The 27,581-nt window shown below is 43.1% G+C and overlaps 1 protein-coding gene and 1 long non-coding RNA gene across 4 annotated transcripts in view; one reads left to right on the top strand and one right to left on the bottom strand.

Moving 5' to 3' along the window:
* Positions 1-1,076: 1,076 nt before the first annotated feature.
* Positions 1,077-27,253, bottom strand: LOC131381011 (uncharacterized). Of its 2 annotated transcripts, XR_009209406.1 has the most exons (4): positions 26,645-27,253; positions 26,285-26,557; positions 6,314-6,369; positions 1,077-2,216 (listed from the first exon to the last, which is right to left on the bottom strand). It is a non-coding gene; the product is annotated as an uncharacterized LOC131381011 (long non-coding RNA). The 2 variants fall into 2 exon arrangements; XR_009209405.1 differs by having other exon boundaries at positions 26,285-27,153.
* DNAJC27 (DnaJ heat shock protein family (Hsp40) member C27) overlaps positions 27,253-27,581 on the top strand; it is a 28,803-nt gene continuing 28,474 nt past the window's right edge. For both annotated transcript variants that reach the window (XR_009209404.1, XM_032172402.2), the window contains exon 1: positions 27,253-27,581. Coding sequence is in view for 1 of the 2 variants with exons in the window: in XM_032172402.2 (XP_032028293.1) it covers positions 27,495-27,581 (87 nt within the window). In the remaining variant the exon portion in view is untranslated.

The raw sequence follows: 27,581 nt of genomic DNA, 5'->3' as shown, positions 1-27,581 counted from the left end.
TGAACCCAGGAGGTGGAGGTTGCTGTGAGCCAAGATCATGATCATGCCATTGTACTGCAGCCTTGGTGACAGAGCAAAATTCTGTCAAAAAACAAAAACAAAAACAAAACAAAACAAAAAAAACTCACAACTTGTTTCCAAATTCTGGAGAAACCAGGCATAGAGAAGCAAATTTTGTTCATAGGAGTATAACCTTACTCAATTGTTAAAAGCTGTAAATAGTTCAAAATAAAAGTTTCCCTGACTTTGGAAAACAAAACAAGGATCAGCAATGTTTTAAGCAAAAAGTTAAAAAAGATTATTTCAGTTTTCTATTAGTTCAGCCCATTCCATCAACTCTTGTTCTGCTTGATATTCACGAATATTTCAGCTCTTCATGAGTCCTGTATGTTTTTCCTCCAGTCTAAATCTCCAAAGTTATCAGAAACCTGCAATTAAGAGCACCTGTCAAAGTCCTATAGCTGATTATAAACCATCTTTCGAAGAGGATCAAAACAAGATTACAACAATGTCTGTGAATGACAAGATGTCTTCAGGTAGTCACAGTCAAAAACACGATTGACAAATAAATTTGGTTATTTCTGTGGTTTACAACAACTTAACATAATAACCTTAATTATGATTGATAGCATATACTCAGACATTAGAATTTTAGAAATCCCATATAATTTTGGAACATATATTAATATTATTCACTAAAATATAACCTGAAGAAGATTACATCTTATTTTTATTTTGGCAATTCCATGTAACTAAGCATGTCAAATAATCCTGTTTACCTCTGTTTTGGATGCTCCAGGGGCTCTCCATAGTATTCAAAAGACAGAGGTAAAAAAAGACAATTTTTGAAGCTGAAATTTTATTTTGGAAAGCATGTTAAATACATTAGAGGTTTAAACACTTGATATTATGAAGCAGAATTCTAGATTACCATAAGTCATTTTACTTAGCTAAAACAATGACTCAAAAATTACAAGAAGGCAAAAATCTTTACTCATTAAGAGAGAAGACTTAGCTTTCCAAACAATCTGTCTCCTGTCTTCTCCTTTTTTTTTTTTTTTTTTTTGGTAGTTTATTCACAAGGCAAAAAAAAAAAAATCTTTCATTATATTTTACCATTACATGAAAATCTTGTTCAAGGGAGAGAAAGTCAAATTTCACCCTTGCATTAGTCTACTATTAATGTCAACCTCATTTTTTTAGTGAGTCTTCATAGATAATTCTATCCAATCTTAACCAGTTTGACTGTGACGTGAGATTCTTATAAACCTTTTATAACCCTGTACAAATTTTTGTTAAACAGCAGATCAGTGCCTTAAGAAATCCTTGTTGTGCTTTTATTCCAATGCTCAATTTACAGAAAAAACATATAATACCCTTTTGAATTTAGTCAATATGTTCACATAAAATTTCTTTTGTAAGATTAATTTTTACAAACCTCCTGCAACTTGTTTAGACCTTTAGCTTTATCTTATTTAACTGGAAACAGTCCTTTAACCCTCTAAACTAGGCAAAAACTTACATTCCCATGCCTTCTTATAATCTTTTACTAAAAACACATTTTACTTCCCTTACACACCTTGCATGTAAATCTATTTTCAGTAGTCTCAATTGCATGTTATAATGGTGACTGTTAGCAATTTTTAATTTTAATGTAAAACCTGGTATGTTATTTTAATTACGTACTAGGTGCAGATAAGGCCTGGCCCTTTCCAGAACAGTTAAGGGTGTGGTTAATTCCATATGTCCCCAGGCCTCACCAAATTGTAAAGCAAGCAACTTGAACAATTTTCAAAAGCCAAAGAAGCAATTCATGATCTTAAAGCATTTAGAAAACCTAATATGTGAACACAATTTAGGCTACATGTTTACATTTTCAAGACATTTGTATTTTGCCAATAATCTTTAAAACTGTTTTTATTTCTCAAAGATTAAAGTCACATGAACTAAAAGGCTTTACGGCTTTTCTTTTTTCTTCAAAAAATATTTGATCTAAGCACTTATTTTTCTTAGAAGCCAATTAATTAGAGCTGTTTTTATATAAACATCACATACATACACATATGTAACTACACAGACAAACAGGGGAAGATCCAGTAGTTGTAAGATTTGTCATCTCCTGGTTTCTTAATTGGGCTACTGGCCTCAGGGTGGAGCCCTTCAAGAAGCAGGTCTAGGAAATCATGCAGTTTCTAGGGCCTAATAGGCAGATATAGCTGGAAGACAAAAACAGATTTTGAAACGGAGTTATTCACTTTCAATTTCTGGGGTTCCATGAGGAAAACAGAGGTTTTCCCCAAGCAGTCCCAGACTATCAGAAGTTATCTTAGAGGCTCTCATACATGCATTAAGAGTGGCAAGGCAGAATGGGAAAAATAATTCAGTCAACTGAGAAGAAAAAAACCCTTTTCCAGCAAAATAAGATCCAAGAAGAGAAAAAACAACAACAACAACAACAACATAAAGGCCTTTTAGATAAACCTATAGCTTGGATATCCACTTTTAATTAAGCTGACTTTTAACCATAGCGCTCTTTAAAAAAAATCCTTTTAAATCCTTTATTACCTGACTTTAACCATACGAAACAGCCAATATTTCTGGCTTTTGAACTTTACCAAAAGTAACCTCACAGATGAAACCAACAAGCTTCAACTAAGGTTATCATTTAACTGTGAGTGTATGAGGTATTGTCAAACAGGTAGTAAGCAGTTTTTACAAAACCTAGAATCTTTAAAGGTAGCTCAGAGAAAGGAAGACTTAAGAAAGGAAGCTAGAAGTTGTTCATGGAGGAAAAGAGAATCAGCAAATGGTAAAAGTCACACAAATATTCACCAGAAAGTACTCATTGTCTAAGCCAGGATTGAACTCAGGTCACCACTGTAAAATGGCAGAGACCAAAAGAAAGTACTGCCACATGGTTACAACGCCAAGTTCCCAAAGATGTAAAACAAGATAGAGACCTCATTCTGAAATGCCTAACCTTGTTTTTACTTTAACTCGTTACTTTGAATTTTGTCCTGCTTGTCTCTTTAATCACCTAGCCTTGCTTCTCATGTAAATAAGACTCTCTCCAGCTAGGAAAACCGGACAAACTCCAATTGACCCCTTAATTTACAAGACACTAGGGGCTCCTCACCCAACTCCCTTTCGTAAGGATTTGGCCTGGGTAAACAGATCCTCAGCATTTCAAAGGAGCCCAATTAACTGATAAGGTACCAACACCAACAATGTATGAAGTTCCCAGGAATTTTCTCCAAGAGATAACAAGATAAAACCTTGAGTTCGTGTCCGGCATAGACCCTATATCTAATTATAATGAAAGATTTAGAATCTTGCACCTGGTACCATTGCTCTTCTTGTAACCATTTGTCTTTTAAGTTGTTTATCACTCTGTAGCCATTTTGATTCTTTTGATTCTTGCATGTTTTTACTTCTGTAGAATTATTACATTTGAGTCCCCCTCCCCTTCCTAAACCTAGGTATAAAAGTTAATCGAGCCCCTTCCTCGTGGCCGAGAGAATTTTGAGCGTTAGCCGTCTCTTTGGCCACCGGCTTAATAAAGGACTCTGAATTCGTCTCAAAGTGTGGCGTTCTCACTAACTCACCTGGGTACAACAATTCAGTTTTTTTTTTTTTTTTTTTTTTGAGACGGAGTCTCGCTCTGTCGCCCAGGCTGGAGTGCAGTGGCGCAATCTCGGCTCACTGCAAGCTCCGCCTCCCGGGTTCACGCCATTCTCCTGCCTCAGCCTCTCCGAGTAGCTGGGACTACAGGCGCCCGCCACCACGCCCGGCTAATTTTTTGTATTTTTAGTAGAGACGGGGTTTCACCGTGGTCTCGATCTGCTGACCTCGTGATCCGCCCGCCTCGGCCTCCCAAAGTGCTGGGATGACAAGCGTGAGCCACAGCGCCCGGCTTTTGTTTTTTTTTTTTTAAGAAACCTGCAGCAAAGTTTGTTACTGATCAGTTTGATGGGCTGGCATGAGCAGTAACCCATGTTTTATCCTGAGGTACTCCTCCTTATGACAGAACCATACTGAAAAACACACAAAGCACACCAGATTGGCTACAGCATAAGAGTAAACTCATAAATCCTTTTTTCCACTAATCAAAAGTTTGCAGAGGATATAAACAATGATTTTTATCATTCATTCAGCTGGTCTACACAGGAAAAGAGAGGTCAGAAGTCTGACTGGTAAAAACCTTTACCCTTTTGCTGGCAAGTCAGGCCTCTTGGTTCCCTTCCCCTGAGCTATGGTGCCATTTTGACCCTGGAGTCTCATAAAGGGGGAGCAGATAAAGAGGTTTTTGCATACTGTAAAAGTGGTCCATCCTCAGGAGATTTGCTCCGTTTGATCTGTAATTTCTTCCTGGTTTATTTTTAAGCAAACAGTTTAAGGTTTGGGGAAATTAAACTTTTTCCAATTTGGGGGATGCATCCGAGGGGAGTGTCCTGTGCTATGGGGACACAATTACCCATCCATGAAGAGAGGACAGAGGAGGAAAAAGAAAAAAGAAAGCATTTTTTTTTCCCAAAGGAGTCCCAGTGATTCAGGATGCTTTAGAGAGAAATACAGACTGAAGATTGTTGGTTACCCATCTGGAAAGAGGGGAAAATGAGTCCCTTTGTTCCTTCCTCTTCCCAGTGAATATGTGGGGCATGTAAGGGAGAGAAAGAAAAGGCATCCCCTTTTTTCTTCCATGCAACCTTGTTCCAGCAACTTTGGCAGAGTGCCACCCATGGGTGCCAACATGGCTTTCACCCATGTAACAGGAAGGCCTAGAGGGTAGGAACTATCTACACTCACCTACACACTGGCCTGTCCTCCCTGCTGTCGGTAACCTCATCTATGCCATGGATAGGGGTATGACCCTCATCCATGAAATGGAGGGAGGCCTAATCAGCAGGAATTAGTCATACTCAGCTGTGCTGTGCCCCTTGACTTCCGTTGTCATCTGTCTCTGGATCCCTTAGATCCAGTTTTCCTTTCTAGGACTTCAACCAAAATCTTGGAATTGAGTTTGGGACAAAAAGGTACCTCAGAAGGGTACGTGGACTCTTAGGTTAAGTCCCAGGTGGCCCTCACTAGACTGTAGCCAGTAGCTGGCAGGGCCACTCCTTTAGTGCTTCCTTATCATAAGCCAAATGCTAAGGTGAAGCTGTGGAATTGGGTCCTCCTCAAACAAAGCAGTGAAAAAGGAGTTCTGTGAATTGGTGCCCTGGCCTAGTAAGATGCCTTCCCCCTTCAAAAAAAAACAACAACAAAAAACTGCTGTTGCATAGAAAAGCTCCCTGTATTCACAGGGCTGTGTTAACTCCTGACATCATGGAGAAAAGAAAAAAAAAACACACACACACAGCTTAAGTGCAGGGAGGGGAAGGTACCTGGGGGAAAAAGCCTCTTGCTCTCCTGCAAATGGGTTACCCCAACAGGGAGAGAAACTCCTAATCACTGCTTCCTCCCCTCTTCTAAGAAGACAGAAACTGCATTGTTCTGAATTACATTTTTGATGACTGGGCCAAATGCCCATTCTTCTCAGTAATTTCTGTAGTTTGCAGCAACACTCTCAGCATTGTAAAAGCAGAGATGGATGCCATGACAGCCCCATAGAAAGAAGAGAAATGCCATAGAAAAGACTGGATTGGAACAAGGTCGACATTCTCAACTCCCAAGAGTGAAAGTGGGGGTTCCTTTTCAGCATCCTGTCCTCTGCAGTTGTGCTATTTGCTGAGGTTTGCTTGTTTGTTTTGAGACAGTCTTGCTCTGTCACCCAGGCTGGAGTGCAGTGGCATAATCTCAACTCACTGCAACCTCCTCCTCCTTGGTTCAAGAGATTCTCCTGCCTTAGCCTCTCAAGTAACTGGGATTACAGGTGTGCACCACCACACTCAGCTAATTTTTTTTAAATATATATTTTTGGTAAAGATGAGATTTCACCATGTTGGCCAGGCTGGTCTCGAAGTCCTGACCTCAGGTGATTCACCCACCTCAGCCTCCCAAAGTGCTGGAATTACAGGCGTGAGCTACCACCCCCAGCTGTACTATTTGCTCTTAACTAGCTAATCAGAGGTTTGGTGCTTTGTCCACCTTCAGAAAAAAGTGTAAGGACAAGAAGCCTCCGAAAAAAGTGAAGTTATATGTTCACATTCACTCAACCCTTCTGACAAATCTCAGATGGGCCCCCAGATATATGCAGGATTTTTCTCAGCTACTTTGCCACCCAGGGACCTCCATGGCCAGTGATGCCCCAACCTCCACCCCCAGCCTGGGCCTTGCTGGGCCCCAGGCCTACTGCTGGAGGTGCCCCACTCACTTGGTCCACCTGCATTATAGCTTGTACCAGCATACAGTGATTCCCAAGCTCTTGTCCTGCAACCAAGAAGAATGAGGTTATGCTGATGATTTGAAGGGTAAGGAGGGCAGAGAATAATTTTATTGAGCGATGGAACAGCTCTCAGCAAAGAGGGGATGTGGGGTGGTCCCGCAACCCTGTAGTCTGTTGTTTTCTCTCCCAGTGTGGCTGAGTCCAGGGCTTTTATGGGCTCAGAATAGGTGAGTGCATGCTGATTGGTTTGTGAGTATGCAAAAAAAAATTAAAACAAAGTTACCACTCAAAGACGGGCACGACAGTGTAAAAAAAACAATTAGGGAAGGGTAGGTATATGTAAAATAAGTGAAGGGTAAGATCCATCAGAGGAAAGTGCACCAAATGGGAAGACGAGTTTTTGATCTGGTCTGAGAATTTACCTGGGACTGTCTTCAGCTTGAAGGTTGGGTTTCACCAGGGACCCACCCCTATCTGCTTAGGCATTTGTCTGCCTCCTGTCACTATCACTATGAAGAAATAATTGAGACTGGGTAATTTAGAAAGAAAAGAGGTTTAACTGCCTCACAGTTCCCCATGGCTGAGGAGGCCTCAGGAAGCTTACAATCATGGTAGAAGGGCACCTGTTCACAGGGTGGCAGAAGAGAGAATGAGTGCCAGCAGGGGAAATGCCAGACACTTACAAAACTATCAGATCTTGTGAGAACTTACTCACTATCATGAAAACAGCATGGGGGAAACCACCCCCATGATTCAATTACATCCCACCAGGTCCCTCTCATGACACATGGGGATTATGGAGATTACAATTCAAGATGAGATTTGGGTGGGGACACAGCCAAACCATACCATCCTACTCCTGGCCCCTCCCAAATCTCATGTCCTCACATTTCAAAACATAATCATGCCTTCCCAACAGTCCCAAAAAGTCTTAACTCATTCCAGCATACACCCAAAAGTCCAAGTCCAAAGTCTCATTTGAGACAAGGCAAGTCCCTTTTGCCTATGAGCCTGTAAAATCAAAAACAAGCTAGTTACTTCCAAGATACAATGGGGGTACAGGCACTGGGTAAATACACCCATTCTGAATGGGAGAAATTGGCCAAAACAAAGGGGCTACAGGCCCCATGCAAGTCCACAAACCAATAACAGCAGTCATTAAACCTTAAAGTTCCAAAATGATCTCCTATGACTCCAAGTCTCACATCCAAGTCAAGCTGATGCAAGAGGTGGGCTCTCATGGCTTTGGGAAGCTCCACCACTGTGGCTTTGCAGGGTACAGCCCCCCTCCCAGCTGCTTTCACAGGCTGGCACTGAGTGTCTGCAGCTTTTCCAGGTACATGGTGCAAGCCGTCAGTGGATCTACCATTCTGGGGTCTGGAGGACAGTGGCCCTCTTCTCACAGTTCCACTAGGCAATGCCCCGGTGGGGACTTGGTGTGGGGTCTTCAACCCCAGATTTCCCTTCTGCACTGCCCTAGCAGAGGTTCTCCATGAGGGCTCCATCCCTGCAGCAAACTCCTACCTGGATATCCAGGCATTTCCATACATCCTCTGAAATCTAGGCGGAGGTTCCCAAACCTCAATTCTTGACTTCTGTCCACCTGCAGGCCCAACATCATGTGGAAGCCACCAAGGCTTGGGGATTGCACCCTCTAAACCAATGGCCTGAGCTGTACATTGGCCCCTTTTATCCATGGCTAGGACACAGGGCACCAAGTCTGGAGACTGCACAAAGCAGCAAAGCCCCAGACCTGGCCCACAAAACCATTTTTTCCCTCCTAAGCCTTCAGATCTGTGATGGGAGGAGCTGCCATGAGGACCTCTGACATGTCCTGGAGACATTTTCTCCACTATCTTGGTGATTAACATTTGGCTCCTCATTATTGCAACTGGTCATGTGGGCATAGCTCGCATTGATGACTACCTTCTTCTACCACAACTTTTCTATTACCTTTGCCTTGAGCAAGCACCTCAGGGGGTCATGGTTTTTACCTGGTGGAGTGACTCAAACTTTCATTCCTGAAGGGTCTAGGCCATTTGTAGTCTTGCCTGGATTGGGTTGTTGTAGTTTCTGATTGACCCTAATCATAGGGCATGGTAATACTAAGAGACGCCCTAAGGGATCTCCTGTATTCCATGCATACTCTTCCTTACCTCCATTATGGAGTAGCAGACTGATTTCATCTTGATAGTTTGGGTAAATCATCTTAGCCGTCACTATAACTCCTTTCTTAGCCTGTTGACTTAGAGGTAGGAGGAGCCCAAAGTGGCCAAGTGGCAATCTTAACTTCCAGTTTAATGGAATTATTGTGTGTCTCCTGGTAGCAGCATTCCTCCCTCTGGAACTAAGACCTCTACGCCAGCAGAATGTAATGTAACTGCAACAGGAAGCAAAAATTTTGCTAGTGGGTCACTAGGGGTGATGGTGAGTGGTGCCACTTCCACTTCCAGCCCTTGATTCCTGGACCCATGAATCCTGGCTATGGGAGAAATAGTACCACATTTTGGAGGCTAATTCGGGGCATATACAGCCTTCTGGAAAACTTTGCCCCAGCCCTGCAAAGTATTGTCACCTAGTTGGCATTGTAATTGTGACTTCAAAAGGCTACTCCGCTGTCCTATTAATCCAGCTGCTTCAGGATGATGGGGAATATGGTAAGACCACCAAATTCCATTAGCATGAGCCCACTGCTGCACTTCTTTAGTCATAAAGTGCCTTGGTCAGAGGCAGTGCTATGTGGAATACCATGACAGTGGATAAGGCATTCCATGAGTCCATAGATGGTAGTGTAGGCAAAAGCATTGCAGGCAGGATACGCAAACCCATATTCAGAGTAAGTGGCTATTCCAGTGAGGACAATCATATTTCCATGATGGAAGAGGTCCAATATAATAAACCTGCCACCAAGTAGGTGGCTGATCACCCCAAGGAATGATGCTATATCAAGGGCCCAGCGTTGGTCTTTGCTGCTGGCAAATTGGGCACTCAGCAGTGACCATAGAAAGGGCAGACTTGGTGAGTGGAAGTCCATGTTGCTGAACCCATGCAAAACCTCCATCTCTGCCACCATAGCCACTTTGTTCATGAGCCCATTGGGTGATGACAGGGGAGGGTGGGGAAAGAGACTGAGTGGTGTCCACAGAACAAGTCATCCTATCCACTTGATTATTAAAATCCTCCTCACACTCAGATGGGCACTCACATGGGATACAAATATCTTCAGTTTTTGACCACTCAAGAGAGGTCCATCCACATATCTCTTCCCCAAATTTCTTTGTCACCAATTTTCCAATCATGCTTCTTCCAAGTCCCTGACCATCCAGCCAAACCATTGGCTAAAGCCCATGATCATTTCTCCTTCCAAGCAAAGTGCACAACCAGGTGCTCTGCTTGAAGTTCTGCTCACTTGGAAGATTTCCCTTTGCCACTGTCCTTCAGGGACATCCTAGAAAGAGGCTGCAGTGCTGCAGCTGTCCACTTTCTGGTAGTTCCTGCATATCGTGAAGAATCATCTAGAAACCAGGCCCTAGTCTTCTCTTCCTCTGATCATAGGTAACTCACTATGAGGCCATCAGTGAAGGCTTGGGGAGAGAAGGCAGGGTGGCAGGAGTGGAGACCATGGGCATTTGAACCACTTCCTCATGTAACTTACTTGTGCCTTCAGGACCTGCTTGGGCCCGATCACATATATACCACTTCCATTTGATGATGCAATGCTGCTGTGCATAACCCACTTTATAGCTAGATGGGTCAGAAAGCACCCAGTTTATGATAGGTAGTTCAGGTCGCATGGTGACTTGATGATCCATAGTCAAATGTTCAGTTTCCACCAAAGACCAGTAACAGGCCAAGAGCTGTCTCTCAAAAGGAGAGTATTTAACTGCAGAAGATGGCAGAGCCTTGCTCCAAAATCCTAGAGGCCTCCACTGTGATTCACCTACGCAGGCCTGCCAAAGACTCCAAACAGCATTCTTATCTGCCACTGACATCTCAAGCACCATTGGATCCGCTGGGTCATATGGCCCAAGTGGCAGAGCAGCTTGCATAGCAGCCTGGACCTATTGCAGAGCCTTCTCCTGTTCTGGACCCCACTCAAAACTGGCAGCCTTTCAGGTCACTCAATAAATGGGCAGGAGTAACACCCCTAAATGAGGAATGTGTTGCCTCCAAAATCCAAATAGGCCCACTAGGCATGGTGCCTCTTTCTTGGTTGTAGGAGGGGCCAAATGCAGCAACTTATCCCTCACCTTAGAAGGAATATCTAATACTCCACAGGCCCCACAGCACTGGACTCCTAGAAATTTTACTGAGGTAGAAGGTCCCTGATTTTTAGTCAGGGATTTTAGATTTTAGATTTATTTCCCATCCCCTGGCACACAAATGTCTCACCAGTAAGTCCAGCGTACTTGCTACTTCTTGCTCACTGGATCCAATCAGCACAATGTCATCAATGTAATGGACCAGTGTGATATCTTGTGGAAGGGGAAAATGATCAAGATCTTGTGATAACTCACTATCACGAGAACAACTTGGGGAAAACCGCCCCCATGATTCAATTACCTCCCACCGAGTCCCTCCCACAACATATGCGGATTATGGGGTTTACAATTCAAGATAAGATTTGGATGGGGACACAGCCAAACCATATCAATATCCAAAACTACAACGTGTTCAAAACAGATCCTGTCACTGTTTAAATAGCTCTCCTTTGACGTCTCCTTATTTCTGTCAAGAGTGACTATCATCATCTCAGCCACTCAGGCTCCAGAACTTGGGGTCAGCCTTCACTCCACTTTCTCAGTTTGCCCCACATCTAGCAGTCACCAAGAAGCTGTTCCTATTGTAGTTTTTTCATCTCTCCCTTGCTGTCCATTCCCATTGTCATTGTCATCTAGGTATTTATTACCACATGCCTAGGAACTACTGGGCTTCTGATGGCTAACCATAACCTACATAACCTACTTCTTTCTATTCCATTTTTTTCTTTTCTTATCTCTCTCTCTTTTTTTTTAGACAGGGTCTCACTCTGGCAGCCAGGGTGGAGTGCAGTAGTGTTGATCTCAGCTCACTGCAGCCTCAACCTCCCTGGCTCAAGCGATCCTCCCACCTCAGCCTCCTCAGTGGCTGGGACTACACGTGTGTTCCACCATCCCTGGCTTTTTTTTTTTTTTTTTTTTTTTTTGAGACACAGTCTCAATGGAGTGCAATGGTGCGATCTCAGCTCTCTGCAACATCCACCTCCCAGGTTCAAGCGATTCTCATGCCTCAGCCTCCTGAGTAGCTGGGATTACAGGCATGCACACGTGGATAGGGTGACTTGTTCTGTGCACCATCATGCCTGGCTACTTTTTGTATTTTTTTTTTTTTTTTAGTAGAGACAGGGTTTTGCCATTTGGGCCAAGCCAGTCTCAAACTCCTGACTTCAAGTGATCCACCCACCTCAGTATCCCAAAGTGCTGGGATTACAGGTGTGAGCCATCATGCCCGGGCTAATTTTTTTATTTTTTGTAGAGATGGGGTCTTCTTGTATTGCCCAAGCTGGTCCTGAACTCCTAGTCTCAAGCGATCCTGCCTCAGCCTTCTAAAAATGCTGGGATTACAGATGTGAGCCACCTTACCTGACCTACTTCCATCTATTCTCGATACCACTCCCAAATTAGTATTTTTAAATGATGTTTTGTGCATGTTAATTGACTTTCCAAAATGTCTGTCAGTTGCCAAAGAACTGACAGTCACATGTACTGGCCAGAACAAGTTGCACTCCTTAGCCTGACAATGCACTGCTTTATCAGAAGACCTGGCTTTCAGCCATCCGTTTCTTCAACAAATGCTAGCTAAGTTTCCATTCTGTACCAAGCTTTGTCCTAAGTGTTGGGAATATAAGTGAACTAGAGAGACAGTCATTGCCCTCAGTGAACTTGCTGCCTGGTGGGGAAGACAGCCAATTAGATTAACAATTACAGTTCAGGGTGACAAGTGTTGTCATAGAGTCACTTCATGGGGGTTGTAGAAGCCCGAGGCAGAGCCAAACTTGGGGTGTGTGGATACAAAACAAGTGTCAGAGAAGGCTTTCCCGGGTTAAGAACTTTCAACCTCATTTCCCACTATTTCCCTTTTGCAACTTTCTGTTCCATTATTCATCATTCTTTCCATATCTTATCTTTCCCTCAAGGTCCATGTTAAGTTTCTTCCTGGATCTTATGCTCATGGTGATCATCTTCTCAGCTCTGATAGTATCACTAATTGGTGCAGGGGCTATGCTAACTTGAATTTATGTATGTGTATATACACATATACATACACACCCATTAATTTGAATCATACCAAAATTATAGAATATTTAACCATTTTTAGCCCACAAAATGGCAATTCCATATGGTTCAACCATATGACTTGGAAACTTTCCCTAAAGCTGTCCCTATATAAATCCACATACAAACTTACAGTTTAGCTTGAAGACATAAACTTATAAGCAGCCCTACAAATGCTCTGTCATATTTCCTACAGTCAAAAAAGTGTAAATTCTCATTTACATATTTTACATCTGATCATATGTACACATATAAACCCACAAAACGACAAATTCATTCACAAACGTCCTCATATAGCATACATTCAATACACACACACGAAGCCGACAGATGCAGGAGATGCTAATGCACACACTCTCGCACACAAAGTCATTATAACCAACACGACTATACCCAGAGGCCCCACACATATGCTTGCATACACACATTTGTACCCAGATATATCCAGAATAATTCCCAAACTTAACAAAGCCAGGCACGTGGGCACCCTCAGGAGAATTTCACCCACTCACTTCTACCCTGTGTTTTTGCAGACCTAAAAAATCAGATAACAAGGTGATACAACTCTGTTTAAAATAGGGATTCATAAGCTCTGAGCAAGGATCCGGAGAACTCTACTGTGAGTAAAGAGCTTACGCTCTTATGCACAGAGTCTGTAACATTCACCATGGCTACTCAAAGGCCTTTTTGGGCTTATGCCCTCAGTAAGGTTTTTTTTTTTTGAAACGGAGTCTCGCTGTCACCCAGGCTGGAGTGCAGTGGTGCAATTTCGGCTCACTGCAGGCTCCACCCCCCAGGGTTCACACCATTCTCCTGCCTCAGCCTCCCGAGTAGCTGGGACTACAGGCGCCCGCCACCACGTCCGGCTAATTTTTTTTTTTTTTTTTTTTGTATTTTTACTAGAGGCGGGGTTTCACCGTGTTAGCCAGGATGGTCTCGATCTCCTGACCTCGTGATCCGCCCACCTCGGCCTCCCAAAGTGCTGGGATTACAGGCGTGAGCCACCGCGCCTGGCCTTCCCTCAGTAAGGTTAATGAGGCATTAGTGTCCCCTGATCCAGGGAAGCCCTTTTTTTTGTTTGGTTTTGAGTCCCTGCCAGGCCAACTTTCCTGCTGGGTTGGGGAAGATGAAAGCCATTGACGGAAAAGGTGGTCTGGAAGCAGTTATGGGTGTAAATTATGACAAGTAACAGCCAGAGTTGTCCTAGGTGGACAGTCGTGGTGGCAGGGAACTGGCTATAGCCGACAGATCTGAGAGTACAGGGAGGGAAGACTCATGGTGGGCAGGGGTGGGGGGTCTGTTCCTCTGTCACATGCGCAAAGCTTCTCGGCTCCAGTTTTCCTCTGGCTTGTTTCCCCATCACGCTGTCTCCGTCTGGTTTCCATGGACACCAAGAGCTATCACAGGCACAGCACAAGAAAACATCAGGCCGGGGCTGCGTTTTTAGCTCTTAGGCCCTGTGAAAATTAGGAAGGAACTGTTTGTGTAAACTTTTTTGAAGTGTGACAGACTACAGAAGAGCATTATACAGATTATCAGTGTGCAGCCCTCTGAATTCTCACGAAGTGAATACGCCTATGTAACCCCCACTCAGATCAAGATCTAGAACATGACCTGTACCCAGACACCCTCCTTATAGCCCTCTTCAATCACTATCCCTGAATATAACCAGAATCCTGACTCTTCGCTCATTGATTAGTTTGATCTGGTTTGAACTTTATATGATTGGACATACAGTAATATACTTTTGTGCCTAGCTTCTTTAATTCATTATTACATCTGTGAGATTCATAACAGTAGCATAGTATTGTATAATAATGATTTAGTATTCCATTGGAAGAATATACCACTATTTATCCACTCCTCCACTGCCGGACAAATGAGTTGTTTCCAGTTTTTTACTATTACTAATAGTAGTGTTACAAATATTCTGGTGCAAAGTGTATATATCTGATAAAGAATATAGATAAATAGCCGGGCGCAGTGGCTCATGCCTGTAATCCCAGCACTTTGGGAGGCCGAGGCGGGTGGATCACAAGGTCAGGAGATTGAGACCATCCTGGCTAACATGGTGAAACCCCGTCTCTACTAAAAATACAAAAAATTAGCCGGGTGTGGTGGTGGGCACCTGTAGTCCCAGCTACTCGGGAGGCTGAGGCAGGAGAATGGAGTGAACCTGGGAGGCGGAGCTTGCAGTGAGCCAAGATCGCACCACTGCACCCCAGCCTGGGCGACAGAGCAAGACTCTGTCTCAAAAAAAAAAAAAACAAGATAAATAATATATGTAGAATATATAAAGATTTTTACAAATCAATAAGAAAAAATAAGCAACTCAATAAAACATTAGATAATTGAACAAGTACTTTTTTTTTTTTTTTTTTGAGACAGGGTCTCTCTCTGTCACCCAGGCTGGGGTGCAGTGGTAGAATCACAGCTCATTGCAGCCTCAACCTCCTGGGTTCAGGTGATCCTCCCACCTCAGCCTCCCAAGTAGCTGGGCTCACAGGCCCATGCCACCATGTCCAGCTAATTTTTGTAGAGACAGGGTCTCCCTAACGTTGCCCAGGCTGGTCTTGAACTCTTGGGCTCAAGTGAGCCCGCCCGCCTTGGCCTCCCAAAGTGCTGGGATTACAGGTTTGAGCCATTGTGCCGGGCAACAAGTAATTCATATAAGAAGAAACGACCTTTAAAAATATGAAAAGGCACTCAACCTCATTAGTCACCAGGGAAATGCAAATTAAAACTACAATTAGATACTACTACAAATGTCTAAGGAAGGCTAAAATTAAAAGACTAGCAAAATTGAGGGGCCAATGAGAATTTGGAACAGCTGGAACTCTCATTCAATGTTGGTGGGAGTGTAAATTGACAGCCACTTTGGAACACTGTTTGGCAGTACCAACCAAAGCTGAACAGACGTACCCTATGACAAAGCAATTCAACTCCTAGGTATATACCTCTTAGAAATGTGAGTACTGTATAAGTAATGTTGACGGACTTTAACTGCAAAATGTTAAAATTGAGTCAAGCTGCTAATGTGCATAATCAATCAGCAGCAAACTGATCATTTAAAATATTCTTTCAGGGCCGGGCATGGTGGCTCATGCCTGTAATCCCAGCGCTTTGGGAGGCCAAGGCGGATGGATCACCTGAGGTCAGGCGTTCAACACGTGCCTGGCCAACATAGTGAAACCCTATTAAAAATTCAAAAATTAAACGGGGGTAGTGGCACACGCCTGTAGTCCCAGTTACTCGGGAGGCTAAGGCAGGAGAATCACTTGAACCTGGGAGGCAGAGATTGCAGCGAGCTGAGATCACGCCACTACACTCCAGCCTGGGTGACAGAGTGAGACTCCGTCTCAAAAAAAAACGAAAAACAAAAAAAAACCTCTTTCAGTTGTCCATTATAAGCAATATTGTTGGCTAGACGTGGTAGCTCATGCCTATAATCCCAGCACTTTGGGAGGCCGAGGCAGGAGGACAACTCGAGGCCAAGAGTTCAAGACCAGCCTGGTCAACATAGCAAGGCCTCGTCTCTGCAAAAAAGAAAACAAAATTAGCCTGGCATGGTGGCATGTGCCTGTAGTCCTAACTACTTGGGAGACTCAGATGGGAGGATTTCTTGAGCCTAGGAGGTTGAGGCTGCAGTGAGGTATGATCATACCACCGCACTCTACCCTGGGTGACTGAGCAAGACCCTGTGTCTAAAAAGGTAAAACAAAAACCAACATTGTTCGCAATTTTGAATTGTTAGCCACAACTTTTTTTTTCTGAGACAAGGTCTCATTCTTTCACCCAGGCTGGAGTGCAATGGCTCGATCCCAGCCCACTGCAACCTCTGCCTCCCAGGTTCAAGTAATCCTCCCACCTCTGCCCCCAGACCACCTGGGACTACAAGTGCCTGCCATCACACTTGGATAATTTTTGTATTTTTTGGTAGAGATTGTCTCATTATGTTGTCCAGGCTGGTCTTGAACTCCTGACCTCAAGCAATACACCAACCTCAGCCTCCCAAAGTGCTGGGATTACAGGCATGAGCCATTGCACCCAGCCAATCCACAACTTTTTAATATATCTCTCCTATATATTTACCCAAATTGTTAAGAGAGCTGGGTTAAAAAGTAGAGCCACAGCTCTAAAGATTTCCCTCCTTTCTTTCCTTTCCTTTCCCTTCTCCCTCTCCTTCCCTCCGCTCCCCTCCCCTCCCGTACCCTTCCTTATCCTTCCCTTCCTTTCCTTTCCCTTCCCTACATTTTTATTAGGCAAATGGGTGTCATTAACTGCAACTAGATATGTAGGTGGAAACATTGGTTTGTGCCAAAATCTCCTCTCTATGAGGAGCCAGACCAGTATGGCTGGAGAACCTCAAGATCTAGAGAAGGGTATTTAAGGCAGACGCCTATATACAAAGGCCATGAGCTGCAAGTGAACTTGGCATTCAAAGAACAGAAGGAAGATAGCATTTGAGCACTTCTAGTAATCTGCTATGTACCCCAGGATGTCTCCCAAGAAATTGGCACCTTGCTCTGAGCTCAAATTTCTTGGCAGGGTTAATGACAATTTTCTACCTGTCCATATTACTGAATATCACTTGTTGTGTGTTCCTTATTGCTACATTCCACTGCTTGTTGGCATCTTTGCTTCATTGTCTTGGCACTTTCAAGATGGCTCAATCCTATAGCTGGCAAGTTGGTGCTGCTTGTCATATGGGAGCTCAGCTGTGGTTGTGGGTGTGAGTGGGGAGCTTGTTTCTCTCTCCATGGTCCTCTCCATGAAGAGCTGGAATCTTCAGTTTGGTGGCTGGATTCCAAAAGTGAGCATTCCAAGAGAACCAGAAGGAAATTGCATTGCCTTTTATGACTTAGTTTTGGAGGTGGCATAACGTCACTAACACCATAGTTACAATTCCACCCAGATTCAAGGGAGAGGAACATAGACCTATGGAGAGGAGCCTCAATCCTACTGTGAGAATTTCATATGGGAACCCTGAAGACACTATGCTAAGTGAAATAAGCCAGCCATTCGACTCATATGAGGTGCCTAGAGTACTCAAATTAATAGAGACAAAAGTAGAATGATGGGTCCCAGGGGCTGGGGGGAGGAGAGAATGGAGAGTTAGTGCTCAGTGGTATGGAGTGTCAGTTTGGGAAGATGAAAAAGTTCTGGGAAAGATGACAGTGATGATTGTACAACAATGTGAATGTGCTTAATGCTACTGAGCTATACATTTTTAAATGGTTAAAATGATACCTTTTATGTTATGTGTATTTTGCCACTATATAAAAAAGGTCATATGGGAGATGTTGTCACAGCCATTTTTGGAAAATACAAACTACCACACACTTTTTGGGTTAGTCTGTAGTAGGATGAATACATGGATATGTACATGGAAGCACAATATCCATGCTTGCAGACTCAAAACTAAGACCCTCTACCCCTAATAAGGAAGGCAGGAAGGCTCAGCAGTCAGGGTTCTAAGGTTCTTACATTGCTTAGGAGCGACTCATCCCCATGCCAGGTGCTTCTCCAAGATTTTTACTCCCCTCTACCATCTGCCTGGTTTCTATTACTCTTCAGAATCTCCCAGTAGTTGTTTTTTTTTTTCTTCTTTTCCTTTCTTCCCTCCCTCTCTCCCTCTCCCCCCTCCCCCTCCTTCTTCTCTCTCTCTTTCTTTCTTTCTTGAGGAAGAGTCTCACTCTGTTACCCAGGTTGCAGTGTGATGGCATGATCTGGGCTCATTGCAATCTCTGCCTCTTGTATTCAACCAATCCTCCCACCTCAGCCTCCCAAGTCGCTAGGAGTACAGGTGTGCACCACCACACCCAGCTGATTTTTATATTTTTAGTACAGATGGGGTTTTGTCATGTTGTGCAGGCTGGTCTCGAACTCCTGGCCTCAAGTGATCTGCCTGCCTTGGCCTCCCAAAGTGCTGGAATTACAGGCATGAGCCACCGTGCCCAGCCCTGTTATTATTTTTTAATCAGTGGGAGAATTATCTGAAAGGGTTTACACTACCATACTGGAAACAGAACTCCTTAAAAAATTGAATTTGTAGTTAAAAATTTTCCCACAAAAACTTGATCACTGAGAGGAATTACTACCAACTTTTCAGTATGTATTTTAGTTTTCTATTGCTGCACAACAAATTACTGCAAATTCAACAGTTTCAAACAATAGACATGAAACATCTTGCAGTCCTGTAGGTCAGATGATGAGGCATACAGAGGCTGGGTTCTCTAGCCCAGAAATCTCACAAGGGGCCAGGATGGTGGCTCAGGCCTGTAATCCCAGCATTTTGAAAGGCTGTGGTGGGAGGCTCATTTGAGGCAAGGAATTTAAGACTAGCCTGGGCAACATAGTGAGAGCTTGCCTCTACAAAATATAACTAGCCAGGCGTGCTGCTACAGACCTGTAGTCACTCAGAAGACGGAGATAGGAGGATCACTTGAGCCCAGGAGGTCAAGGCTGCAGTGAGTTATGATTGTGCCACCGCATTCTAGCCTGGGCAACAGAGAGAGCCTATCTCAAAAAAACAAACAACAACAACAAAAAAAAACAGTAAGCTGGGTGCAGCGGTTCACGCCTGTAATCCCAGCACTTTCAGAGGCCAAGGTGGGCAGATCACTTGAGGTCAGGAGTTTGCGACCATCCTGGCCAACATGGTGAAATCCCATCTCTACTAAAAATACAAAATTAGCCAGGTGTGGTGACAGGTGCCTGTAATCCCAGCTACTCAGGAGACTGAGGCAGGATAATCACTTGAACCCGGGAGCCAGAGGTTGCAGTGAGCTGACATTGTGCCACTGCACTCCAGCCTGGGCAACAGAGCAAGACCCTGTCTCAAAAAAAAAAAAAAGTCTCACAAGGCTGCAATGAAGGTAGCAGACAGCTGGGTTCTCATCAGAACTCAGGAGCTCCTTCCAAGCTCATTCAGGTTTTTGGCAGAATTCAGTTACTTCTGGTTGTAGGACTGAGGTGCTCATTTTCTTGCTCTTGGCTGGGGGTTACTCTTAGCTCCAAGACACCACTCTTAGGTCCTTGCTAAGTATCCCCCTCCATCCTGGAGAACCTTCCTCCTGTTGAATGCTTCTCACATTTTTAATATCTCTTGCCAGGAAAAGCCCTATCCTACTTAAGGACTGATCTGATTGGGTCAGGCCCATGGAAGATAATATCCTTAGCGTAAAAACAACTGATCTGTGAACTTAATTATCAAAATCCCTTTGCAGCAGCACCCAAATTCATGTTTGATTAACTAACTGGGAAAAGGTATGTGTGTACCAGGGGCCAGGAATCTTGGAGGCCATCTTAGAATTCAGCTTACCACAGTATGCCAGTTAGATTTCATTTATGTTTGTATTTTAAGAGCTTCACCTTCTAAAGTACATAATAAGATATGGATAGTTATAGTATAACTATATTTATAGTTTGCCTAAAAATAATCTGGGGTGGGAAGGGGGTATAGATGAAACAAGATTGATCCATGTTGATATTGCTGAAGGTAGAAAATGAGTGTTCATTACTTTACTCTCCCTACTTTTCCTAAAGTATGAATTTTGGGCCAGGCACCGTTGCTCATGCCTGTAATCCCAGCACTTTGGGAGGCCAAGTCAGGAGAGTCACTTGAGCTCAGGAGTTTGAGACCAGCCTGGGCAACATGGCAAAGCCCCATCTCTGGAAAAAAAAAATTGTCAGATAAATTATTCCAGAGCATAGAAACATTTTTTAAAACTTCCAACTATGTGTGTGTTGGTGGGTTTTTTGAGCGACAAGGTCTTGGCCTGTCACCCAGGCTGGAGTGCAGTGGTGAGATCATAGTTCACTGTAACCTTGAACTCCTGGGCTCAAGTGATTCTCCCGCCTCAGTCTTTATTTTTATAGAGACAGGGTCTCACTATGTTGCCCGGGCTAGTCTTGATCTCCCAGCCTCAATGGATCCTCCCACTTCCACTTATGAAAGTGCTAGGATTACAGACATGAGCCACAGCACCTGGCCTATGATGCAAGTATAACATTAGTATCTAAACAAGGTAAAGGTAGCATAAATTACTTTAGTATTACTTAATAATATTACTTACTTCCAACATTACTTAAGAATTTTAATGCAAAAATTCTCAAAATATTACCTTACAGAATTTGGCAGTACATAATAAAAGTAAATTTACATTTACCTTTGAACCAGTAATTCCATTTTTTAAAGAATTTCACCTTGAAGACATACCCACAATAGTACAAAAATACATAAATGCACCTAAATATATTAACTGAAAAAAAATGTATATACACACAATGGGATACTGTGCTGTGTAGCTATAAAAAAGGAGTATGATCTTTTTTACATAATAGTGAAATAGCATGTGGTCCTTTCCAGAATATATTAAGTGTAAAAGCAAATTTCAAAATTGTGCACACACATATAATGTTACTTTTTTGTGTCAGAAAGAGAAATGAGAAAATATACATGTAACTGTCTATTTTCTATACAAAGAAACACAGGAAGGAATAAATCAGAGTCTATGTGATTGGTTGCCCACAGCAGGTAGGTGGGAAGTGGTGAAAAGGATTGCAATGAAGGATGAAAGTGACACTCATGTGGGTATATTGATTGTATTGCTTTAACTTTGAATCTGTTAATGTTTTACATACCCAAAAGAGTTAATAAAGTCACTAATCATGAGGGGCAAAAAACTGAAGCTACAATACTAAAGAAACAAATGAGCTTAATTGTATTTAGAATACAAACCATAACCACACTGAAGAAGGAAAAAAAAGGATTAATCCAACTAACGTTTGAACACAGTACTTATACTATATGACAAACTGTATTTGTCAGTTTGGGACAAAAAGTCATAAACAAATACTGAACTCTAGTTCAAAGGGCTTTTGTTTTTTAAAATGGTATGGGTTAGCAACTCCGAAACTATTTCCTATGTAATGTAGGATTGAGCAAATCAGTAAATATACTGAGGATAAAAGGAGCCAAGTTTCTCACTGTTGAAGCAGGAAGTCATAATTATGGAAAGGGGGAAGACTAGAACAAATCCTGTTATGCTAAAATGCATTGGTATTATCCATATAAACTATACTTTAATAAATGGATTCAGATGCACGTATATATGTATATATATCTCTTTTTTGGCTCAATCAACTGAAAGGTCCAAAAACAAAGACACTCTAGTACTACTGAGCACACCTAGCACCCAGATCTTGGTTTCTAAATACCATCCTCCATTAAAAGGATCCTTAGAAGCAGGGCTTGTTGCTGTGCTAAGAAAGTAAGAAAGTGGCTGGGCATGGTGGCTCAAGCCTGTAATCCTAGCACTTTGGGAGGCTGAGGCAGGTGGATTGCCTGAGCTCAGGAGTTCGAGACCAGCCTGGGAAACCCCATCTCTACTAAAATACAAAAAATTAGCTGAGCGTGGCGGCATGCACCTGTAATCCCAGCTACTCAGGAGGCTGAGGCAGGAGAATTGCTAGAACCCGGGAGGCGGAGGTTGCAGTGAGCCGAGATTGAGCCACTGCACTCCAGCCTGGGCAGCAGAGCGAGACATTGTCTCTAAAAAAAATAAAAGTAAGAAAGTGCTAAACAAACAGAAACAACAACAAAAAAGGTGATGACATCAAAAGGACATAGAAGCCAACCTATCAAAATAAATAATAATATTCATGGAGTAAAATAAGCATATACAAGGCCATACTGATATAAATGAATGAATGAGAAAGGAAAGCTTTCCCTTATGGTAGAATACCAACTAATAAATATAAATGGAATGATGGAGTTGGAAAATCAGCATTTTGCATCCATCGTAGTAATAATCTCTTCAGCCATAAGTAATCACTGGATTCTAAAAATTTGGGGGTGAAAGTTCAGTGAAGAAAGGATAGCCATATAATCTCCAAGTATCCTTTAACAATTACTTATTACAAAGGGAAAAGTCACTTTACTGTAGATCAGCCTCATGAACCCCACCTTAACCAATGAACCAAAGCATCATTAATAAATGGAAAAAATTGGCATCCCAACTGATATGCTGCCCCAAAAGGACATAGTATCTTTGTTTGTTTGTTTGTTTGTTTGTTTGTTTGTTTAGACGGAGTTTTGCGCTGTCACCCAGGCTGGAGTGCAGTGACATGATCTCGGCTCACTGTAACCTCTGCCTCCCAGGTTCAAGCAATTCTTGTGCCTCAGCCTTCCGAGTAGCTGGGAATACAGACACGTGCAACCATGCTAAGCTAATTTTTTTGTACTTTTGGTAGAGACATGGTTTCACCATGTTGGCCAGGCTGGTCTCGAACTCCTGACCTCAGGTAATCTGCCCGCCTTGGCCTCCCAAAGTGCTGGGATTACAGGCATGAGCCACCACAACTGGCCCATAACATCTTTTTGATGGTATTCCAGCCAAATATAACATAACTGACTCTAATTTAAAGAATACACAAACACACACAAATTGAGGAATATTCTAAAAATAACTGTCATTTTGAAAGAAAAAGAAAAGCTGAGGAACCATTCCAGCTTAAAGACTAAAGATTTATAACTAAATGATCCTAGATCAGATCCTAGACCCGTTGGCCAAGTCAAACATAGCTATAAAGAATATTATTGGGACAAATGGTGAAACTTGAGTGTTAACTGTGAATTAGATAAAAGTTTCCCAAATTTTGTTCACAGTGCTTTTAGCATCTGTTTTTTTTTGTTTTTGTTTTTTTTTGAGATGGAGTCTTGTTCTGTCACCCAGGCTGGAGTACAGTGGTGCTATCTCAGCTCACTGCAACTTCCACCTTCCAGGTTCAAGGATACCTTCTGCCTCAGCCTCCCGAGTAGCTGGGATTACAGGCGCCTACCACCACGCCCAGCTAATTTTTTGTATTTTTTAGTAGTGACGAGGTTTCACCGTGTTAGCCAGTATGGTCTCGATCTCCTGACCTCGTGATCCGCCCGCCTCGGCCTCCCAGAGTGCTGGGATTACAGGCGTGATCCACTGCGCCCGGCCCAGTGTACTTTTCATCACAACCAACTGGAAAGCCCAGATGCCCCAAGACATGACATAGCCAAGGAATTTGGCGCCATCTATTGCTGAAACTGTAAACAACCTCAAGCTAGTAGTTTTGCACAGTCGTTTAGGTTTCATTTTGTTTGCCTTGAAAATTTAGAATGCAAGCTATTCCACAGATACACCCCTGTGGATTTACTGTGGGGATGTGAGGTACCTCAGTGCACAGTTTGATTCAAACCACAGGATTTTATAATAGTGCTGTATAAATGCTGCATTTTCTGATTTTGATAAATTACTGTTGCCATGTAGAAGAAAGTCCTTCTGAAGAAACACACATTGAATTATTTATGGATAAAGAAACAAGCTGGCTGGGCACACTGGCTCATGCCTATAATCTCAGCACTTTGGGAGGCTGAGGCAGGAGGACTGCTTGAGCCCAGGAGTTCAAAACCAGACTGGGCAACATAGTGAGACTCCTTCTCTAAAAAAAAAAGAAATATATATACATATATTTACATATATAGGTAAATATGACATATATTTATATATGTATATATACACACACTATATATATGTGTATATATTATATATGTGTTTATTTTTTTTTGAGCAATTCTCCTGCTTCAGCCTCCCAAGTCACTGGGATTACAGGTGCCTGCCACCACATCTGGCTAATTTTTGTATTTTTAGTAGAGATGGGGTTTCGCCATGTTGGCAAGGCTGGTCTTGAACTCCTAACCTCAAGTGATCTACCCGTCTTGGCATCCCAAAGTGCTGGGATTATAGGTGTGAGCCACTGAGCTGGGCCTGTGTTTATATCTATCTATATATATCTATCTATTAAAATGTCTGCAAATAAACCTCAAACTACTCAGAAACATTTGAGTATACATGTACATATAGACAGCACAAGTGATAGAAAAAATGGGACAAAACGTTAACAACTGATGAATTTGGATAAAGGGTAGACACGATTTTTTTGGTATCATTCTTGAAACTTTTCTGTGTAAAATTATTTCAAAACAGTTTTGAAAGATGAAATGCAATACTACATTTTAAGGTTTATATTCATATATAGTAAAACAATTTTAAATGCCTGGAAATTAAAGCAGCATTCAGATTGCTGCAACTGTTTGTAGAGAGAGAAGAGGGATGTATTGGGAAAGGCCACGCACAGTATCAGTGATGTTTTCTTTTTTCATTTATTTATTTAGAGACAGGGTCCAACTTTGTTGCCCAGGCTGGAGTACAGTGGCACGACCACAGCTCACTGTGACCTCAACCTCCCAGGCTCAGGTGATTCTCCCACCTCAGCCTCCCGAGTGGCTGGGACTACAGGCTTGGGCCACCACACGGCTTTTTTTTTTTTGTAGAGACAGGGTTCTGCCATGTTGCCCAGGCTGATCTCAAACTCCTGGGCTCAAATGATCCACTGGCCTTGGCCTCCCAAGGTGCTAGGATTATGGGGTGGGCTACCATGCCCAGTGGTGATATTTTATTTCTTAAACTGGGTGGGGGATACATGGCTATTCATTCCATTATACTTTATACCTTTAAGTATGTCCAAAATATTTCATAATTTACTTTCTAAAAATACACATTAAAAAGATGTAGGATTTTTCTTAATACATAAAAAAAGTATGAGCAAATGAGAGCATGTAGCTGCTGTTTGCTGGGAGACTACTACGTACTTCCTGTGCATTATCTCCTACAATCCTTATCACCACCTCATGCCTACAACATATGCCAAGATTAAGTGTATCGGGCTGGCTCCAGAATCCATGCTCACACCATACCTCCCAGGTCCATACTATGGAAAAAGCAGCTAACTCGTGCTGATTTTTATTTTTTTATATTCAAAGAGTGGGGGAAAGAAAACAACTTTCTTGTTCTTTCAATTCCAAACTAATTTAATACATACAGTAGAAAATGTAGCTATATACAATAAAATGTCAAAAGCATCAATATGGGCCGGACGCTGTGGCTCATGCCTGTAATCCCAACACTTTGGGAGGCCAAGGCAGGAGGGTCACCTGAGGTCAGGAGTTTGAGACCAGCCGGGCCAATATGGTGAAACCCTGTCTCTATGAAAATACAAAAATTAGCTGGGTATGGTGGTGGGTGTCTGTAATCCCAGCTACTCGGGTGGCTGAGGCAGGTGAATCGCTTGAACCTGGGAGGCAGAGGTTGCAGTGAGCAGAGATTGTGCCACTGCACTCTAGCCTGGGCAACAAGAGTGAAACTCTGTCTCAAAAACAAACAAACAAAAAAACCATCAATATGAAAAAAATAGTAATCAATTTAAATCTCTGGCATGTTTTACTTAGTCTCAACAGCACCATACTTAATCAGTCGTAACAGCTGAAGATTTGACATTTTATAATTATTCTTCCACAATACCAGTTACCCTATTACAGGGCCAAAGGTGAACTGTCGAAGAAATTAGATGTTTAGTAATCTGATTTATTAAATCATACTGAGAAGTTAGCATGTGGCTTCTTTTAAGCTTTAAAACTATCCAAATCTAACCAGGACTTATCTTTTATATTTGTAAATAATTTTAGACTCTTCAGTGAATTAAGTTATATTATTTATCAAAACAATCCAGATTAAACTTGTCTTAAGAAAACTTAATGTTTAAAAAATACCTTTTAAAATTAAAATGTGGAAAATCTGACTTTACTATGAAATGTTGAGTCTTTGTTCATTGCCTTCCTGTAATGCACTTCCCGTAAGATGCTTAAAGTTAGGTGAGAAAAGAAGCAATGCTACTTTTGTCTTTGGCAGCCATTCTTTTTCAGGGCACTATAAATAATCATTGTCAAGTTCTATTTGTCTTCTGTAACTGAAGATATTCACTGAAAAAAAATTACCGTTCCTGTCAGACTGACTTTTATTCAAGCAGCTGCTTTTCTCACCCCCTGGAATGAGAGCAGAAAAGTGGTTATCTTAAGACTCATTATTCTTCCACTGTTACATTGTCAGCTAAAGGGAAGGAAAGAGCAGACCTTGAGGTCACGTTCGAAGTGAACAGCGAGGACCTGAGGAAACTGACGTCCACAGCTCCAGCCTGGCTCAGCGTTAACACCTAGCAGGCCGAGCCTTTCTCCCACAGAGGAGTCAACAAATCCATCAGAGCTCTGTAACAGGAGGGCCAAGACTAAACACTCTTGCCTTGACTCCAAATAGACAACTCCATTTAAAATAAAAAACAACAGGAGCCAGATTCAGAATCCCTTCCCGCCTTGCCCAAGGCCCTCTTCCAGAACCAGGGTTCCGACCTCCCACTTTCCTGGCTCTGAGGTCTGCCTCTCGGGGATCTCGAGCAAGGGGAACATAATATTGGAGGGGGAAGAGGAGCAGCAGACCGGCCCATGGAACTGAAAAAGAATCCAGAAAAAAAAAACACTCCCAAACGGACCAGACACTACCAGACCCGCCCTGAAGAGCCAATACATTTCCACCACTCGGCTGCGAAAGCAACAAACGCCTCCCGTCCGGGCGTCCCTGAAAACAAGGCCGCGCTCACCTCGAAGGGTAAACCCAGCCGCCCCCCAACGCCACCATCCCGTCAGGGCACGAGGCCTTAGAAACCCGGTAACTGCAGCCGCGTCTCCAGGGCCTGCAGATGACGTCAGCAGCCCCCGCGCTAGCATCGCGAGACTCCGGTCACCGTCCCCCGGCTCCCCGCGCTCCCAACCGCCCGCGCCTGCTGCCAGGCAGCGGCGGGGATGGCGAGCAGCGGAGGCGAGGCGGTGACGAGAGCAGCAGGTCCGCCATTGGACGAGGAGACCTGAAGGACGGGCCAGCGGTGCACAAGAAGAGACCGAGGCGGGTGGCCCCGAGAGAGCCAGGGCCATGGAGGCCAACATGCCGAAGCGGAAGGAGCCCGGCAGGTCTCTCCGCATCAAAGTCATCTCCATGGGCAACGCCGAAGTGGGGAAA

The sequence above is a fragment of the Hylobates moloch genome, unplaced genomic scaffold (assembly GCF_009828535.3).
Source record: "Hylobates moloch isolate HMO894 unplaced genomic scaffold, HMol_V3 SCAFFOLD_13, whole genome shotgun sequence".
In the NCBI taxonomy this organism is placed as follows: Eukaryota; Metazoa; Chordata; class Mammalia; order Primates; family Hylobatidae; genus Hylobates; species Hylobates moloch.
The sequence above is the reverse complement of the archived record's forward strand: the minus strand, read 5'-3'. Positions and strand labels throughout refer to the sequence as shown.